The sequence below is a fragment of the Trichechus manatus genome, unplaced genomic scaffold, assembly GCF_000243295.1.
Source record: "Trichechus manatus latirostris isolate Lorelei unplaced genomic scaffold, TriManLat1.0 scaffold00031, whole genome shotgun sequence".
NCBI classification, from domain to species: Eukaryota; Metazoa; Chordata; class Mammalia; order Sirenia; family Trichechidae; genus Trichechus; species Trichechus manatus.
The window spans coordinates 12,017,287-12,037,465 of record NW_004443967.1 but is presented as its reverse complement, the minus strand read 5'-3'; the positions used below and the strand labels follow the sequence as shown (position 1 = coordinate 12,037,465).

Below are 20,179 nucleotides of genomic sequence, written 5' to 3'. Positions count from 1 at the left end.
TCTCATTAAGGGTCTTCCTCTTTTTCACTGACCCTCTACTTTACCAAGTATGATGTCCTTCTCCAGGGACTGATCCCTCCTGATAACACGTCCAGAGTATGTGAGACGTAGTCTTACCATCCTTGCTTCTGAGGAGCATTCTGGTTGTACTTCTTCCAAGACAGATTTATTCGTTCTTTTGGCAGTCCATGGTATATTCAGTATTCTTCGCCAACACCACAATTCAAAGGCGTGGATTCTTTTTTGGTCTGTCTTATTCATCGTCCAGCTTTCGCATGCATATGATGCAATTGCAGTTGAAAACACCATGGCTTGGGTCAGGCACACCTTAGTCTTCAAGGTGACTTCTTTGCTTTTCAACACCTTAAAGAGGTCTGCAGCAGATTTGCCCAATGTAATGCATCTTTTGATTTCCTGACTGCTGCTTCCATTGGCGTTGACTGTGGATCCAAGTAAAATGAAATCCTTGACAACGTCAATCTTGTCTCTCTTAATCATGATGTTGCTTACTGGTCCAGTTGTGAGGATTTTTGTTTTCTTTACGTTGAGGTATAATCCATACTGATGAAGTCTTTGATCTTCATCAGTAAGTGCTTCAAGTCCTCTTCACTTACAGTGAGCAAGGTTGTGTCATTTGCATATCGCGGGTTGTTAATAAGTCTTCCTCCAATCCTGATACCCTGTTCTTCTTCATATAATCCAGCTTCTCGGATTATTTGCTCAGCGTACAAGTTGAATAAGGATGGTGACAGGATACAACCCTGACGCACACCTTTCCTCCTGACTTTAAACCATGCAGTATCCTCTTGTTCTGTTTGAATGACTGCCTCTTGGTCTATATACAGGTTCCTCATGATCACAATTAAGTGTTGTGGAATTCCCATTCTTTGCAATGTTATTCATGATTTTTTATGATCTACACAGTTGAATGCTTTTGCATAGTCAGTAAAACACAGGTAAGAATCTTTCTGATATTCTCCGCTTTCAGCCAGGATCCATCAGCAGTGATATTCTTCATTCCACGTCTCTTCTGAATCTGGCTTGAATTTCTGGCAGTTTCTTGTTGATATCCTGCTGCGGCTGCTTTTGAGTGATCTTCAGCAAAATTTTGTTTGCATGTGATAAAATGATATTGTTTGATAATTTTCATAGAAAATTCTATTAATATTTATTAAGCACTGCTGGTTCTTTAGAATGATTAAAATTGATCTCTTAGCTCTTCTTAAAAAACCCATTGCCATCAAGTTGATTCCGACTCATAATGACACTGTAGGACAGAGTAGAACTGTTCCACAGGGTTTCCAAGGAGCAGCTGGTGGATTCGAACTGCCAGCCTTTTGGATAGCAGCTGAATGCTTAACTACTATGCCACCAGGGCTCCTAGCTCTTCTCAGCTATATGAAAAACACACTGTGGCCGTAGCCCTGGTAATCTGATCACACTTCTGCATCACTGATTGTTTTCCGAGTTTTATTTGAACATTCTCAAACATAAAGGGAAATGGAAAGAAGAGTTTACTGGTCACCTGTATACCCATCAGCTAGATGAGTTTTCAGCTGAACTTGCTTATGTCACCAGCTCTCAGATAAAGAAATTAACTACTACCAGCCCCTCAGGAGTCCCCTCTTGTCCTTTTCAGGCCAGTACTACTACTGCCAGTCTCTTGACTTGTAAGACTGTAGATTAGTTTTGTCTATACAGTACTTCATGTGAGTAGAATCATACACGTGTACTCGTGTACGTGTGGTTTCTTTCACTCAACAGTATGTTAGAGGCACCCATGTTACCACGGGTTGTGGGAGGTTGTTCAGTTGCATTGGGGCGATTATGAATAGTGCTTCGTATGTACGTCCTGGTACGTGTCTTCTGGTGAACACAGGAGCACATTTCTCTTGGGAGTATAACTGGGATAGAATTGCTGTGTCTCAGGGTAGACAAATGTTCTGCTTTTGGATACAAACAGTTTTCCATAGTGGTTGTGCCAGTTGTATTGTTTTACTGTATTGGAGTAGGAAGCGAGTGAGGTCGGGTTGTTGTTCTTAGTGATACTTGGTTTGATCAGAATGGCAGTTGTCACATCTCTTTATTGAAGAGTTATGTTTTCCTGTTTGTAATTAGCTCTTTCCTTTACAAAGGTGCGCTATCCCCTTGCTGGAGCCCTGGTGGTGCAGTGGTTGACAGCTGTGGCTGCTAACTGCTAGCTTGGCAGTTCGAATCCACCAGTCACTCTTTGGAATCCCTGTGGGACAGTTCTACTCTGTCCTATAGTGTCGCTATGAGTCAGAATTGACTAGATGGCAATGGGTTTTATCCCCTTGCTATTTAAAAAATAATCTATGGGGTGTGATATTTTTGAGATGTTTGTTTGCTGGATTATCTTGAAACAAGTATCTGATATCATTTCCTTTCACCATAGATGCTTCGGTATTTTGCTGTTTTTAGTTGCCCCTGATTCCATCAGGTGATCTGTGAATCTAAAACTTGTATTGATTGAGGTCGTTTCAGGATAGTGTTCAAAATTAGTTCAGAGGACTGTCTAGGAGAGATGTAAGTATAGAAGACCCCAGCTTCTAAGAGATCATTATTTTAGAGAAAGTTATCTTATATTCAGGTATATACGATTGAACAGTGAGTGTGGAAAAGGAGAAGAGAGACAATGGGGCGATTCTAACCCCGTGTAGAAATAAAAGATGGCGGAATATTGGATTATTGTCTCACTCCAACCACCAGGTGGCGCTCTAGACCTCGAGCAGGTTTGCTCTCTGTGGCTCAGCTCTGTTCCTGTGGGGGACGTGTAAGTTGTGTGTTTGCAACCCAGGAAATACGGATAAAGGCTTTTCTTCTGCCATTTATTAGAAGTAATTTGCACTGAAGCAGTGAATGGGATCATTACAAATGATTCTTCGCTTGTTAAAGACTAAATATTTTTCTGGAACTTAGCTTCATTTTTCCCTCTTCCTCGGATTCTATGTATATGAGAATAATAACAGCATATATTTAGAAAGTGATTCTCTGATCAGACTGACATTCTCCTTCTGCTCTGCTAAGAAACCAGACTAGATCGTGGTTTAGACAGGGACTATTTTATAAACGTGTAGTTCTGACATATAGTTTATAGAATTTGAATGATGCCAAGATCCGAGCATTTGGGGTGTTTTTGTATTTATATTTGTGAGGCCTGGGCTGATTTAGCTGAATAAAGTAGAGGGCTTAGGTAATTATTTGAATATTTCAATAAAAAACAAAATTGGCTTTTCAGAGCAGCCGCTAGGTCAGGGCACACTGGTGTATTGTAGTCTGTCTCAAAGTGTGTGGCAAGACATTTGTTACTGGTGTTAGTTTAAATTACCACAGGATTTGAGTGGTTCACTTAAATTGGAGCAGAGGCATGATGGTATTCCCAGCATGATGTTACTTTTGGGGGAGACCCAAAGGGGTGGGGTTAAAGTTAGCACTGGGAACAGTTTTCCTTAAAGTTTCTTTTGGTCGGTAATTTCTAAAATCTTGTTTCAGATCATAAACTCATAGCAGAATACAGCTATAGCGATGAAAGGACCTTAGAGAGTGAGTAAAGTAACTGTTCTTATTTAGAGAATTGAAGTAGTTTGTCCAAGATAACATGGGTAGTTAGTGGCAGAGCAATTTCTAGAAATGTCAGTACTTTACACTAGATCATACTGTTGCTTTATGAAGAAGTTGAAGCACGCCTAAGTAACTAATACAGTGTTCAGCATAACAGTGTTCAACATCATTAACACCTTGAATTAAAGGTGTTCAACATAAGCAAATTTCCCGGATAGTTGAAATATTTTTATTGCCAGTGTACTCTAATCATTTAAAATGCCCATCTTGCCCAAATGGAATGTGTTCTTCCATGCCTTCTCCAGCAGAGCGCTGAGCAGGACTTGCCTGTTGCTAATGGCCCTCATGGGCTGTCAGGAGAATCTTACTGTATTGCTGTTGTTCTGCTCTTGCTGAATTTTGGTGTGCCAGGTGTCCTCAGATCACTGCTATTTTCTGTCAAGTTGCTCGGTGTTTTAATCTTTCTTCCTTTCTCTTCTTTGCTGTCAACTCTTACGTTAGTTTGTCTACTTTTAGCATTCTTTTCCTTCCTAATTTGTGATTTCTTAATGTGTTAACTGACAAACAAATGTGTCTTGGAAGAAGTATAGCCAGAATGCTCCTTAGAAGTGGGTATGGTGAGACATCATCTCATGTACTTTGGACATGTTATCAGGAGAGACCAGTCCCTGGAGAAGGACATCATGCTTCGTAAGGTAGAGGGTCAGTAAAAGAGAGGAAGGTGCTCAACGAGATGGATTGACACAGTGGCTGCAACAATGGGCTCAAACATAGCAACAATTGTGAGCATGGCGCAGGACCAGGCAGTGTTTTGTTCAGTCGTACACGGGGTCACTGTGAGTCGGGACTGACTCGATGGCACTTCACAACAACAAATGTGTTAACTACGCTATTTATTGAACACCTACTATATGCCAGGTGCTATTTCAGCAGCACTTGAAACAGTCTGCAAATGCGTGTGTAGATCAAGATAAAGATCCCTTGCCCCTGTGGAGCTTACATTCTGGGGTGAGAGTGGGAATGGTCAGAGATAGTCAATAAATAATAAATATAATAAGTTAGTAAGTTACATAGTAAGTTGTTGTTGTTAGGTGCCGTCGAGTAATAGGTTAGGAGGAGTAAGTGTTATGGAAAACGTAGACGAGGTGTAAGGGGTGGGAGTTTGGGAGTATTGGTTATTGGCGTGGAAACTAGATTACTGAGTTTATTGGAGCTGTTAGTAAAGTTAGTAGTGCAGAGGGAAATGGGAGAAGGAGCTTGGTATTCTTCTGTGAGTTGGGGACATAAGCATTAGGAACATACCCTTTTGATTCCTTATTTTAACACTTGCTGCTTTCTTCTGGGGTTTTGTTTTTGATTTGAATGGCTGAAGTTCTGGCATATCTTGGTAATTGACCTCTAGTTAAGGTGTAACTTACCATTCAAATAGAATGTTTGGAATGATATGGTTGTTGAGTCTTGATTAGCTATCTGCCTGGGAACAGCGTGTCCAGGGATAAATTATTTGGGTTGAATCTTGTAAAGATGATACCAGAACTACCAAATGACAGCTGATTATGTTTATAGTTCCTTATATTTTTAAATAAGAATATTGATGATTCAAAGGCTGAGTAGCAAGGGTGCAAGTATGATCTCTGATCAGACATTCTGGCCTTAAATCTCAGCTCCCCCACTTATTACCTGTGTGGCCTGGTGCAAATTCCCCGATTCTTCAACTTTCTGCACCTCAGGTTCCACATTTGAAAACATTGGGGGCTTAGTACAACAGGGTTTGTTGTGAGGATTAAATAAGATCAGACATGTAGGGTGCTTGGTTAAGTAATTGTTGACTAAACTTTAGTTGCTAAGAATTATCAGAGATAAGATCAAGGACAAATAAGTTATGCTTCTGGTCTACCCAGTCAGCATTAGTAAATGGAATTGTATTTTTCTTTGTTTTTCCATTTTAATTAAAATATTTGTTTAAATCATGCTTTAAATTTTAATATTAAATTAGAATCAGTTCTTTCCAAGAAAAAAGTAATGGATGTAAAAAACTGTAATTCAGCCTTAAAATAATAGCTTCTAATACTCTTTTGACTCTTCTGTTCTTCACGCCACATTAAACAGGTAATATGTATTATTTGGTGAAGATTTATATGTGTATTTCTTAATTGCCTTACTTAGACCCGGAGACAAAGGAACTATAGGTGTTTTTGTTTTTAACTCTGGTGATGAGGTTTTTGCTTATACTTAGAGTTGACCTGCCCTTTTGATAAGTTAGCTGGACTGCCAGATCTAGTGCATAGTTTGTGCCTGTTCCTCCAACTTCTAAAACTAGCATGCCAGAGGCCGAAGACACACACAGTGGCCAGCGGAGCGCCTGGAACGGATTAGGCGCCTCGTGAACATTCGCGGAATGAAGGAGCCGCTCAGGTAACTGTTCTCAGGAAACTACTGGAGAGAGAGCTTGTCTGTTGCCGAATGGAAAACCACTCAGAAGAAAATCATGTTCTTGAAACTTGTGCTGTAACGCAAAAAGGAAAACTTGAATGATGTCAAAAGCTCTTGACAGTTGTCCTACTATAATAAGTAAGAGCTGCTTTTAATTTCCTGAGTGAGAATGTTGAGCAGTTCGCCCACAACGAGTTAAGCACATTTTGGTGAGTGCCGAGGTCATGTGATAGGAATAATCTCGCTGTGAGTGCAGTTTGTCTTCAGCTTTTGTATTTTAGGTCTGTTTTTTCCATTAAACCTGAGGAGCATCAAGTTTTATGACCCCCTGGTAATGACTTGACAAGTGAACAATACTAGCTATTGATGACTGGTCTGAATAAGGGGAGTTTGGGTTTCTGCGGTAGTAATTCATTTTATATGCCAGATAACTTTAGGTAACTGATTACATGATTAAAAAACTGTTGATTTTGTTCTAGTTAGTAGTTAGTTACAAAAGTAAAATGGCCATATTACATATATGATCATTTATCCAGAGCATAATTCTGTCTTTAAGAACACGTAAAAATAGGGAATATGTTTGTGTAGGTCTGTAAATATTGATGTTTATTTGTTAGCGTTTATGTATCCTAGAAATAACTCAGAATTTTATACTTAGAATGGTCTCCATATTTATTTCCCCTGGGCTGTGGAGGAATATGATTTTTCTCTCCAATCACTCGTTTAATTTCTAGCATGTTCCATTCACTATGGTAGATCCTGGGCACGCAGGGATGGGTAAGGCGTGGGTGGTCCTTGCATATTTTAGCTAACAAATTAATTTTAAGATACTTCTAAAAGCTGCTTTTTATAGGCTTGTATTAATGTTAAAAGTACATAAAAATTAAAATTGCTGATAATGAATCTGCTGATAATATATTCCATTTCTTATCACTTTGACCAGAGGGCCTTTAAGACCAATTCTGCCTTGTTTCCGTTTAATTTTTTGTTTCTCCCTTTTGGGTCGTATCTGCTTCTCCCTAATTCATGTCTTTCTGATCTTTGGAAGACACCTAATTCTTCAGGGTCAGTTGGAGTTTTTTCAGCCTGTTGCCATCTGAGTGATTCCTGGTTTTGTCCTCAGTGTCTCTTGGCAAGTATTCCACAAAAGTGAAGCTTGCAGCAGTTTTTCCCACAGGAAACTAAAGGAATTTACTAATTGTAACTGATGGGATGTCTAACTGCTATTTTGTGCACTTGGAAAACTAGAGAATTTTGGTAAACATTGAGTATAAAATACTTCAGACTTCTGGAAGGAATGAGACAGGGCTAGGAGACAGGCTACTAGCGAAAAATAGAGCGTGGGCCCAGGAGTGGTACATGAGGGTGCTTCAAGGGAACCGAGATCAGTAAGTAGCTATGAATAAGAGCGCTGATGTGTGTGTATCCTTGTTCTTTCTAGAGGCCTGAAAGATTTTCAAGTAGTACTGATGCCTTTGGAGCCCTCGTGACTCAGTGGTTAAGAGCTAGGCTGCTAACCAGAAGGTTGGCAGTTTGAATCTACCGGCTGCTCCTTGGAATCCCTATGGGGCAGTTCTACTCTGTCCTGTAGGGTTGCTGTGCTTTTGGAATTGACGGCAGTGGGTTTGACTGTTTTTTTTTACTGATGCCTTTTATGCCTGGATTCTAAACATAGATCATAGTCCTTGTGCTTTTTAAAAAGATTCAAGATATGACAGATTAACGATTTAAAATTTTTATGAATTTTATAAAGTGAATCAAATTGATAATATTGTTAATATTGTCCTTTGGTATTAAAAAACTTACCTGTTAAAGGTTGACAAGTCCATCAGGTAATATTCCTTTTTTGATCTGTATTAGATCCATAAGCTATAAGTAGAACCCTGCTTTAATAGACCTCTATAAAGTGCTTTTTATGCATTATTACATGGCATAAAAATTGAATCCCACTGATTTAATAATACTCTCTCCCACATTTCCAAGAATCTTCAAGTGCTTTTGTGTTAGGTCATTTTATTTTTAAACACTGACTTGATGGTAGGGTTTAGGGAAAGGAATGGTGTTTCGAAAGAGTAAGTTAGATAATGCTATCCTTGTAGTCTGAATTTATTGATTCATTTTGTGATAACAATTGCTGAATGTAGTATCAGATACTCACCATATGACATGTTCTCAGTGTTGTTGATGACTTAACAGTGGGTGTGTGCTTTTTTTCCCTATTGATAAAGCACTTCCTGGTTTGGGGGTTAACATCTGCAGGGCGCCTGACTGATGATGGGTCATTGCGACTGTACTGTCTCAGATCCTAAAGGAAGGCCAGCTGCAGGGGCATCCCAAAGACACTGTGAATCCTTTTATAAATCTATAGTTGCTGAAATAGGTGGTTTACCAAGCCAGCAGAGGCAGGCAACATAGCATATGTGAGTCCATTTGCAAAGAAGATGTTCACTACTTGACAGTTTATAAAGTGCACTGACTTTCTGACCGCTGATCTGGTGCTGTTCAGAGGCGGCCTGGAAGAGATACCTCCTAGAAGTAGTCTTTAAGATACATATATAGAAAGACAATGAATATGGCTATGATTACCTCCAGTTTCTGAAATGGTGACATACATTCCTGTCTGTAAGATATTTTGTGAAATGTGAAAGTCTTTACTTTCTTAATATTATACCTAAATGTGTAGAATAGGATCGTTCTCTATACCAATTAACCATAGCCATTACACAATATTTCTTGCTGAATAGAACAGTAGCGCCGTATTAGAAAAGTGGTATTAATGTAGGCTATCAACTGTGGCCATATATTTTTATTTAATACTGATCAGATATCATGGTAGTATTTGTTAAAAGACATCTATTTCTACTGTTAAATTTCAGTATATATACAAAGTGTGTTTTGCATTCATATGTGTTTTTTCTGATTTTTCTTTTTCAGAGTATTGCCATTTGGATTGAATGTAATGTGTGTAATTTCATTATGAAAATGTTTACCAAGTAATGAACTGAAGTGAAATAGCAGTGGGTTTTTCTGATACACTAATAGAGAAGGAGCATTTTTTGAAATCTTTTTCATGTCCTGTGAACAGGACTGTGAATGTGTCTTGTGATTTGTTATTCTGTTTTTACTGCTTTAGGGATGGAGAACTGTTATTTATGTATTTCATATTTTGGCAGCTTCAAATAGGACAGGAATTTTTAGGTGTGTTTTGAAATAGCCGTGATACACAAATGTTATACAACAAACAACAAAGATGTGTGTAGATTATTAGAGCTTCAAGGAGACACTAATTTTCTTGGAGAAGCTCTATATGCTTCTCTTTATTATTATTTAAAATAATTTCCACCCTAATTGATATGTCAGTTACTGCTGAGCTTGAACTATTTCTAGATTCAAAACTATAATATGTATAATATAGTTAACATGTCAATGCTGGGGAAAAGCATAAACATCCTAAAGAAATCAACTCTATCATTTTAAAATAAAAAACTCCCTGTGCCTCATTTTTCTCCACTGTTAAAATTGGCCAGTCTTTGAATTAGTGCTTTTTACTCTTGGAAGGAAGGGTGATATTGTCCTATGTGGGGCTATCATAAAAAGAATCGAAGACCACAAGGGTTGCATTTTAAATTTCAGTAGAATCTTTTGTGTCATATCAGCATTATGAAAATCTAATATTTTGGTATAACTTGCACTTTCAGAAAGTTCTCTTAACAGTTGATATCATTTAACTGCTTATTGATGTAATTTAAATTTAGAAAAAATTCGTATAGTCTTGATTTTAAAACACCTTATCATCTAGGCCCTGAATGTTGTTAGTTAATTGCATGGCTTTGGCATGCAGGAATGGTATTCTTTTAGGAATGCATTTGCTTTTTGGGGGGGTATCTGATATATTTTGTAAACGAAACATTCATAAAATAGAGAGAACCCTGTAATGTTGTTGTTTGGTGCCTAGGGTCATTATTTTCATCTCCTGTCAGCGCTAGTTTTGATATCATGGCCAGTCTTGTTTTATCTCTGCGCTCCCTTCTATTACTCTTCCCCCAGGTGATTTTCAAGGACAGCCCAGACATCATGATTTCAATGGTAGATATTTCAATGTGTATCTGAATGTGTGTACACGCTAGCTTTGTTGCGAAGAGGAAGTTCAAGAGTGCTTGGAAATAGTCCTCAGCATTGTATTTTATTGTAGTTAATTTGCATTTAGAAAGGTCGAGAGTTTTTACTGCTGGGGTATTTTATTATTACAGTAAATCTTGGAGGATTTGAAATGCTGATTCTGTAAATAATGTGGAAGAAGGAAACATTAGGAGTTATCATCATGGATTATGTATGAAGTTAGGTGACAGTCCTCATAGCAGGGCTGAGCTATAGTTTGCTTTGTCATTTGTTCATGCGCCTCCCAAGAAAAAATTCATATTTCTTTATTTAAAAACTAAGAAATAGGCAACGTATGACACTGAGTTTCAGATGACATTCCATGAGCCTGTAGGTGCTTATGGGGAGCAAAAACAAAATACGCATATAGGAGTGAGGAAAAGAGGGTGGGACAGGGTGAACATCAGGGCCCAAGTGCCGAATTGTAGCATAGGTGGAATTATGGATTCAGCTTCCCCTTTCGTTCCTCTCACTCACGCAGCCTCCTCACTGGGTCCTGACTTTTTTATTTCTCCCTTTTCTTAGTTCCCCCACTGGTTTATCTCTTGGCATTTACTAAACTTTGCCCGTGACATTTAGGATCAGGAAAATATTGATTCCTCCCTTGGAGGGTGTTTTATGAGGTAGGGATTATGAGATAAAACTAAAAAGAATGAAATATTTAGGACTAATTTGTGGTATCTTATTTGCTTTCATACACATTTTTAAAATGTTTGTTTAATTCAAACAGTTGAGTACCTAATATGGACTAGGCTGAACCTTTCTGTACTCTGCGGATGAATTATATAATGTATGAAAAGATTAATTTTATATGGACTTTTAGGTTTACTTTTAGGTGTTCTTATTGGAAGACTGTATAATAATTTTCTGTTTTCTGTTCTCTTTGGCTGCCCATTTCTTGGGTGAAATTGATTCTATTCAAATTCAACTCTGAAGTTCACAAGATTCCTTTGCAGCTCACCTTTGGAGGTAAGCACTTCCTCACTGACCTTAATACTAGAATTACTGATTGAATGTCATTATTGGTATCTTTTGTTAGGCATTTATTTGAGAATTTAGGAGTGATCATTTTGATGGACTCACGTGTTCTTTAATAACACGAATGGATGGATGCCGACTTTTTGATGAATATTTTTGTAAGTTACAGATATTAGGGTTTTGTAGGAACTTTCATTTCCTGTAGTGTTTTTTAATTACATTTTCTTTTTCAATAATTAGAGAGAAATCAGTCTTTCATTTTAAACAGCCTTGTTGTATCTCCATCACTCCTGTAACTGTTTATGTAAATCAGCCATATTATCTATAAACTAAACTGGTGTTAAAAGAGAGCTGGAGAAGTCACAGGCGGAGGCTGTCATCAAGGAAGTTTCTGTTGGTTGGGGAGACTGTTTTAAAACCCATAGATTGGTTAGGGAAGAGCAAAGAACATAGCATGTATCACACTCCTGTTATAGCATAGGTACTACTCCAGGTGCTTTATTCGCTTTCTCATTTAATCCTCATCATGGTTCTGCAGTGTGGAACAGAGAATGCAGTGGTAAAATTGTGAGATAAAGGAAAACTACTAGATGTCCAGAGAATGAGATAGCATTGTGAGCTGCAATTTAGAACAGCCATCCCCTTTGAGAAACGAAACCTGTTACTGTCAAGTCGATTCCAACTCATAGCAACAATGATACACAATTTTGCTCTTCTGTGAAGGAGCCACAATGCGGAAGGAGATACATTGGAGCTTTTTTTTTTTAAAAAATTGTGCTTTAGGTGAAGTTTTACAGAGCACATTAGTTTCTCATGAAACAATTAATACACATATTGTTTTGTGACATTGGTTGCCAACCCCATGATGTGTCAACACTCTCCCCTTCTTGATCTTGGGTTCCCCATTTCCATTCATCCAACTTTCCTGTCCCCTCCTGCCTTCTTGTCCTTGCTCCCAGGCTGGTACACCCATTTAGTCTCATATAAATGGTTGAGCTGCATGTATTATTTGTTTTATGGGCCTTTCTAATCTTTGGTTGAAGGGTAAACCTCAGGAGTGACTTCAGTACCAAGTTATAAGGGTTTCTGGGGACACTGGAGCATTTTTGATGATGGCTCTTGGAATTAGGAGTTTGACTGGGATGTTGTCATGTTATGAATAGTGTCCCCTTAGAATTCATGTCCACGTGGAACCTCAGAATGTGACATTTTTTGGAAATAGGACCTTTGCAGATGTAATTAGTTAAGGTAACTTGAGCTAAAATCATCCTGGATTTTGGATGGGTTCTAAATCCAGTGACTGATGTCCTTATAAGAAGAAAAGAGATACACAGAGAGCGGAGACACAGAGACCATATGAAGATGGAGGCAGAGATTGGAGTGATGCTGCCACAAGCCAGGGGACTCCTGGGGCCACCAGAAGCTGGACAAGATGAGGGAAAATTCCTTAGAGCCGTCAGAGGCAGCATGGCCCCGTTGACACCTTGATTTCAGACTTCTAGCCTCCAGAACTGTGAGAGAATAAATTCTTACTGTTTTAAGCCACAAAGTTTGTGATAATATGTTACTGTAGCCATAGGCAACAAATACAGATTTCCAGCTGGGCAGTCTCTCGTTTGATGTAGTAACAGGGTCTAGCCCTGAAGACAAAAGAGCTGGTAGGAACTTAGATGAAGAGATAATGCTGATAGTATTTAAGGCTGGACTCTTGTTCCAGCAAGAGCTTAGAGGAGTGACCAGGAATAAGGGTGTTCAGCAGAAGGCAGGTAGACTGGGTTGGCTTACCTGTGCAGAGAGTAATGAGACAGGAACCTGTTGTCTGTTCATTGGGGCAAGTAGCAGTGGGCTGTTTGAAGATAATGCTAACTAAAGATGCTTCTAGTAGAACACAGTGATAGACGTCTTTCAAATGTAAGCTCAGTGAGAAAGATCCCTGTTTTTCTTGTGGCCTTGTGTTTCTGTTCTTACTATAATAACTGGTACATAAGAGGCACCAAAAAAATATTTGTAGAATGAATGAATGAACAAACAAAGGAATAAATGAACTGGATGAGGCTGAGAGTAGCAGGCTTTTACCCATAATTTGACAGGACTAAGCTAAAAGCAGACAAGGTCTGACATTTATATTTTGATGTAGTTAACAGTCTGTCTTCCCAGCTTGATTGTAGCTCTTTAAGAACAGAATTGTTGTCTTTTCCATCTTTGGATCTCTCAGTTATAGATAGGGCTTGGCACCTATAGTAGCTGCTGTGCAGTGAATTACTGTGTATGGCTCTTTTGTGACACCAACAAAATCATTGGGACCATGTGGCCTACCAAGGGGATTGGACAGCATTGCTAATAATGCAAATAAGGTACATGGAACCCTCTTGGGGGTGGGACCATGCAAATAAGGTATATGGAACCCCAACAAGGGGATTGGTCAGTTTTGCCATCCTACAAGACTTAAAAGAGAGTCAGTCCCAGGGCAGAGAAAGGATCTCACTACCATCAGAAGACGAGCCAGGAGCAGAGTGTGTCCTTTGGACCCGGGGTCCCTGCGCTGAGAACCTCTTAGACTCAGGAGACAGAAAGAGACAGCTGTAAAACCAGAGATGGCGTGAGATGATGAGACAAGTGGCGGAGAAATGGTGGCAACAGAACCAGGAAACTGGTGCAAGATGGTGTAGTGGGCTACCCAGCTCACGGAGCAAGGCATCGACAGTGGGTGTGCCAGCCCACGGAGCTAGAGAGCTGAGTATTTTCGGGCCTGAGGCTTGCTGGCAGAGTGGGGTGCCTCTGGGTACTTATTGGCGGAGCTAAAGAGCTTCTTTAACACTTGCCCTAGCAGGGCAGAGGCCAAGGGGCCAAGAGGCCGAGGGCTAAGAGAGAGCCTGTCCTGAGTGGGGGGCGAGAGGAGCCCTGCGTGGCCGAGAGGAGCTAAGAGAGGTGTCCTGCGCTTAAAAAGGAAACTTTGCCTACGTGCTTCCTGATCTGGATGCAAGTTGTAGCCTGTTGATCCTGATCCTGAGTTGACCCCTGTTACTTCCTTAATAAACCAGTTGACTGTGAGTATGGGCTGTGAGTTCTGGGTGTCCATTGCAACAAATTATCGAATGCAGCAGAGAGGTGTAGAGTGCCATGAGAGGGACGGCTGGTGTTAATATTGGTAAAAAGTTTGGACAGAGGAGGTATGTCTCATAGGAATCAGCCTTGGGAATGTTGATGGTGATTCTCCTCCCCCCTCATGAAGTTAGATGACAAGGTCTGACACTACCATGCCATTTTTTTACAGAGGCCAAACAAATATTTTTTTGAATTACATCTTACTACTCTGCTTAAATATTGGGATATATGTGTGGAAACCTTACTCTTTGGTGGAAAATAGAAGGGAAAGTGTCATGATCAAAGTTTAGTGATAGTGTCTGTCATTTTCTGCCTGATCCGCTTTCCCTGTTTAATGATCCGGAGTTGTATTTAACCTTGGCTAAATTGATCTTTTTTCTTACTAAGCTTATGGACATAGGGGAGGAAACGAAATCAAAATTAGGGATGACCAAGGTGCTTCTCTTTTCTTGGTGGGAAATAGTTTGAGAGCTTTCTGTTGATATTTTTCTAGCCTGAAATTTCACGGTGACCACGTGATGGCTTAGCTAATGGTGGGTGCCCGCAAAACTCCCCCCTGGAGCGCCGAGCTGGGAGCTGAAGCAAAGCCAAGGCGGGAGAATGTTGGGTAACTGCATCAGTCTCTCAATATTGAAATTTGCTGCTAAGGTTATATTTTAGCTGGAGAAGGAAAATTACAGGTATGGTAAATATCCAAACACCTTCCCTAATTTTGAATAAAGGAACAGTAATTCTGGTAGAGATCATAAAATACATGAGACTTGCATTTGAAAATGAAGGAGCCTCTAAATTTCATTTTGTCCACAAAAACTACTATGAATGAGCCATGTCCCTTTGTTGTAAGTCCTAAATAGTTAACTGCCACATGAATCTAATGAAATTGTCGGGTATAGTAATTACATCAGTAATTTGATATGTTGTCATTTGAATGGAGCCATGTGTGGAGAGTTGGTTACTCTCTGTGGGGCTGACCCTTTTACATTCCTGTAAGTTCAAGACTAATAGAGCTCTTAAGCTTTATGGGAAAAGAGCTTTTATCACCTCGTCAAGTCAGGCAGCATATTTCCATTCTGTTCCTGATTTTGTGCGGCTCTGTGCTGTTGATGTCCACCCCCCTGTGCTTTACACCAGACCCCTCCCTTACTGACATTTTTATTGACATTTCTAAGTCTGAATTACGTTTTGTGTGGCACCACTTACAGATGTCTTCAGTTAAACATAGGTAAATAAAAGGGGTTATGTATCAGAGGCCAGAAGATTCTTGGAATTCTCTTCTGAGTTAGACCTGGCTAGCCAGTGCAGTGTCATCGTCATTCTGGAGGTGGAGGTACAAGAGAGGCATTTGAAGGAGAGGTAACCGTGTGTGGATGCAAGGCGCTTGGGTTTCTCTCCAGGTGCTAGTGATTTCGGAATGTACCTAGGGCCTTTAGTCCATCTGTTCCGTCATCATTTCAAGTCAATTAAAATCGTTTACATTAATAGTAATCATAATACCGTTATCAGGCACCCACAGTGTAAAGGCACAGTTCTATGCACTTTCCCTACATTATTTTAATTCTCACACAATGCCTATAAGGTAGATATTCCCAATTTTGTCATGAAGAAAATTGAGCCTTAGAGAGGTAGATTGGCTAAGTGCTCAGTATCATACAGCTGGTAGTATATGACAACATTAGCAAGATAGGAAGGAGGGATTGAAATGATACTGCTCGAAGTTCCTTAGATTATACATGACATGATATACTATTATTTGAAGGAAACAGTTATGCTAGGGATGTATTTAGTAAACCCTACAGCTGAGTTTCTCAAGCTTGGCACTACTGGGATGGATAACTCTTTGTTGTCAGGGACTGTCCTGTGCATTATAGGATGTTTAGCAACGTCCTTGGCCTCTACCCACTAGATGCCAGTAGCACCTCCCACACCTCCCCACTTCAAGTTGCAACAACCAGAAATGTTTCTACGTAACTGCTAAATATTGCTGGGTGCAGTATGTCTTCTGTTGAAAACCACTGCCCTAGACTAACCTTAAAAAAAAAAAAAAAGATCAAAGAAGTATAGATAATAATTCAGTGTTGTTAGGTGACATCGAAACAGTTCTGACTTGTAGCGACCCTGTACACAACAAGACGAAGCACTGCCTGGTCCTGCGCCATCCTCACAGTTGTTACTGTGTTTGAGTCTGTTGTTGCAGCCACTGTGTCAGTCCATCTCGTTGAGGGTCTTCCTCTTTTTGCAGACCCTCTACTTTACCGAGCATAATGTCCTCCTTCTCCAGGGACTGGACCCTCTTGATAGCATGTCCAGAATACATGAGAAGAAGTCTAGCCATCCTTGCTTCTAAGGAACATTCTGGCTGTACTTCTTCCAAGACAGACTCGTTTGTTCTTCTGACAGCCCACGGTATATTCAATATTCCTCGTCAGCACTGTAATTCAGAAGCGTCAGTTCTTCTTCAGTCTTCCTTATTCATTGTCCAGCTTTCGCATGCCTGTGAGGCGATTGAAAACATCATGGCTTGGGTCAGGTGTACCTTAGTCCTCAGAGTGACATCTTTGCTTTTTAACACTTTAAAGAGTTCTTTTGCAGCAGATTTGCCCAACGCAATACGTCGTCTGATTTCTTGACTGCTGCTTCCATGGGTGTTGATTGTGGACCAAAGTAAAGTGAAATCCTTGACAACTTGTCTTTTCTCCGTTTATCAAGATGTTGTTTATTGGTTCAGTTGAGGGAATTTTTGTTTTCTTTATGCTGAGGTGTAATCCATACAGAAGGCTGTAGTCTTTGATGTTCATCAGTAAGTGCTTCAAATCCTCTTCGCTGTCAGCAAGTAAAGTTGTGTCATCTGCATATCACAGGTTGTTAATGAGTCTTCTTCCAATCCTGATGCCGTGTTTTTCTTCATATAGTCCGGCTTCTCGGGTTCTTTGCTCAGCATACAGATTGAATAAGTATGGTGAAAGGATACAACACTGATGCACGCCTTTCCTGATTTTAAACCAGGCAGTATCCCCTTGTTCTGTTCGAACAACTGCCTCTTGGTCTATGTACAGGTTCCTCATGAGCACAATTAAGTGTTCTGGAATTCCCATTCTTCGCAGTGTTAACTATCATTTGTTGTGATCCACACAGTCGAAATCCTTTGCATAGTCTTAATACAATACAGGTAAACATCATTCTGGTATTCTCTGCTTTTAGCCAAGATCCATCTGACATCAGTAGTGATATCCCTTATTCCACGTTCTCTTCTGAATCTTGCTTCAATTTCTGGCAGTTTCCTGTCAATGTACTACTGCAACCGTTTTTGAATTACCTTCAGCAAAATTATACTTGCATATGATATTAATGGTATAGTTTGATAATTTCCCCATTCTGTTGGATCACCAACATTTGGAATGGACACAAATATGGATGTCTTCCAGTCAATTGGCCAGGTAGCAGTCTTCCAAATTTCTTGGCATAGATGAGTGAGCACCTCCGGTGCTGCATCTGTTTGTTGAAACTTCTCACTTGGTATTCTGTCAATTCCTGGAGCCTTGTTTTTCACCAATGCCGTCAGTGCAGCTTAAACTTCTTCCTTCAGTACCATCGATCGGTTCTTGATCATATACTGCCTCCTGAAATGGTCAGCTAAGTCTTTTTGGTGCAGTGACTCTTTCTATTCCATCCATCTTCTTTTGATGCTTCCTGTGGTGTTCAATATTTTTCCCAGCTCAAGACTTGAATTTTTTTCTTCAGTTCTTTTAGCTTGAGAAATGCTGAGCGTCTTCTTCCCTTTTGGTTTTCTAACCCCAGGTCTTTGCACATTTCGTTGTAATGCTTTACTTTGTCTTCTCAAGCCACCCTGTGAAATCTTCTGTTTAGCTCTTTTACTTCATCATTTCTTCCATTTGCTTTTTCTACTCTACGTTCAAGAGCTAGTTTCAGAGTCACTTCTGATATCCATTTTGGTCTTTTCTTCCTTTCCTGTCTTTTCAGTGACCTTTTGGTTTCTTCATGTATGATGTCCTTGATGTCATCACACATCTCGTCTGGTCTTCTTCAGTCATTAGTGTTCAATGTGTCAAATCTCTTCTTGAGATGGTCTCCAAATTCAGGTGGGATATACTCAAGATCGTATTTTGGCTCTCATGGACTTGTTTTAATTTTCTTCAGCTTCAGCTTGAATAGGAGCAATGATGTGTTTCACAGTCAGCCCGTGGTGTTATTCTGACTGATGATATTGAGCATTTCCGTTATCTCTTTCCACAGACGTAATTGATTTGATTCCTGTGTATTCCATCCAGCGAAGTCCACTTGTATAGTCATCGTTTATGTTGTTGAAAAAAAGGTATTTCCAATGAATAGGTCATTGGTCTTGCAAAATTCTATCGTGCGATCTCTGGCATCATTTCTTTCACCAAGGCTTTATTTTCCAACTACTGGTCCTTCTTCTTTGTTTTCAGTTTTCACGTTCCAATCACCAGTAATTATCAATGCATCCTGATTGCATGTTCGATGAATTTCAGACTGCAGAAGTTGGTAAAAATCTTCAATTTCTTCATCTTTGGCTTTAGTGGTTGGTGCGTAAATTTGAATAGTAATGATTAACTGGTTTTCCTTGTAGGTGTGTAGATATTATCCTATCACTGACAGCGTTGTACTTCAGGATAGATCTTGAAATGTTCTTTTTGGCAATGAATGCAGTACGATTCCTCTTCAATTGTCATTCTTGGCATAGTATACCTTATGATTGTCTGACTCAGAATGGCTAATACCAGTCCATTTCAGCTCACTAATGCCTAGGATACTGATGTTTATGCATTCCATTTCATTTCTGACGATTTCCAATTTTCCTAGATTCATACTGCGTACATTCCAGGTTCTGATTATTAATGGATATTTGCAGCTGTTTCTTCTCATTTTAAGTCGTGCCACATCAGTAAATGAAGGTCCCAAAAGCTTGATTCCATCCACGTCGTGAAGGTCAAGTCTACTTTGAGGAGGCAGCTCTTAGCCAGTCGTCTTTTGAGTGCCTTCTAACCTGAGGTGCTCATCCTCCAGCACTGTATCAGACAGTGTTCTGCTGCTGTTCATAAGGTTTTCATTGGCCAATTTTTTTAGATGTAGATCTTCAGTTCCTTCTTCCTAGTCTGTCTTAGTCTGGAAACTCCACTGAAACCTATCTACCATGGGTAACCCATCTGGTATTTGAAATACTGGTGGCATAGCTTCCAGCGTTGCAGCAACATGCATGCCACCACAGTGTGACAAACTGACAGACGAGTGGTAGAATAATTCACTAGGGAAGATAAAATGGAATGATAAAAATTTTCAATCTAGGGAGGAAAAAAGAAGGAAAAGGGAGCAATCAACAAGTGGGACCAAAAAATGAAAGAAAGAAAAAGAGAATATACTTAAATCCAACCATAGTGATGAGTACATTAAATATAAATGGTCTAAAGCAAAACTTTCTGTAAGATGGAAATGTTCTACATGTGCGTTGTCCAGAACTGTAGCCAGTAGTCATAAGTGGCTGTTGAGCTCTTTAGGAGCCGCATTTTAAAATTTAAATAGCCACAGGCTACGCTTCTGGACAATGCAGGTCTAAATACTCCAATTAAAAGCAGAGATTCTCAGACTAATTTTTTTAAAAAGCGAGATCCACCTTAAATATGAAGACATGGATAGGTTAAAAGTCAAAGGATAGAGTAAGACATACTACACAAAAAATAATCATAAGAAAGTTGGATTGGTCATATTAACATCAGACCAAGAAGACTTCAGGACAAAAACTGTTACCAAAAAGAAAGAGGGACATTTCATAATGATAAAAAGATCAGTCCATCACATCAATCTACACTAATTTGAAATGCATATGTGCAGCAAAAGACATGAAGCAAAAACTAATGGAACTGGAAGAAGAAATAGACAATTCCGCACT

General features: G+C 39.6%; 1 protein-coding gene across 11 annotated transcripts in view; it reads left to right on the top strand.

Moving 5' to 3' along the window:
- ATE1 (arginyltransferase 1) overlaps positions 1–20,179 on the top strand; it is a 153,070-nt gene that overhangs the window by 27,746 nt on the left and 105,145 nt on the right. For all 11 annotated transcript variants that reach the window (XM_023730024.1, XM_023730027.1, XM_023730026.1 and 8 more), the window contains one exon: positions 11,110–11,142. In XM_023730024.1, coding sequence (XP_023585792.1) covers positions 11,110–11,142 — 33 coding nt within the window. The remainder of the gene's footprint in view (positions 1–11,109; positions 11,143–20,179) is intronic.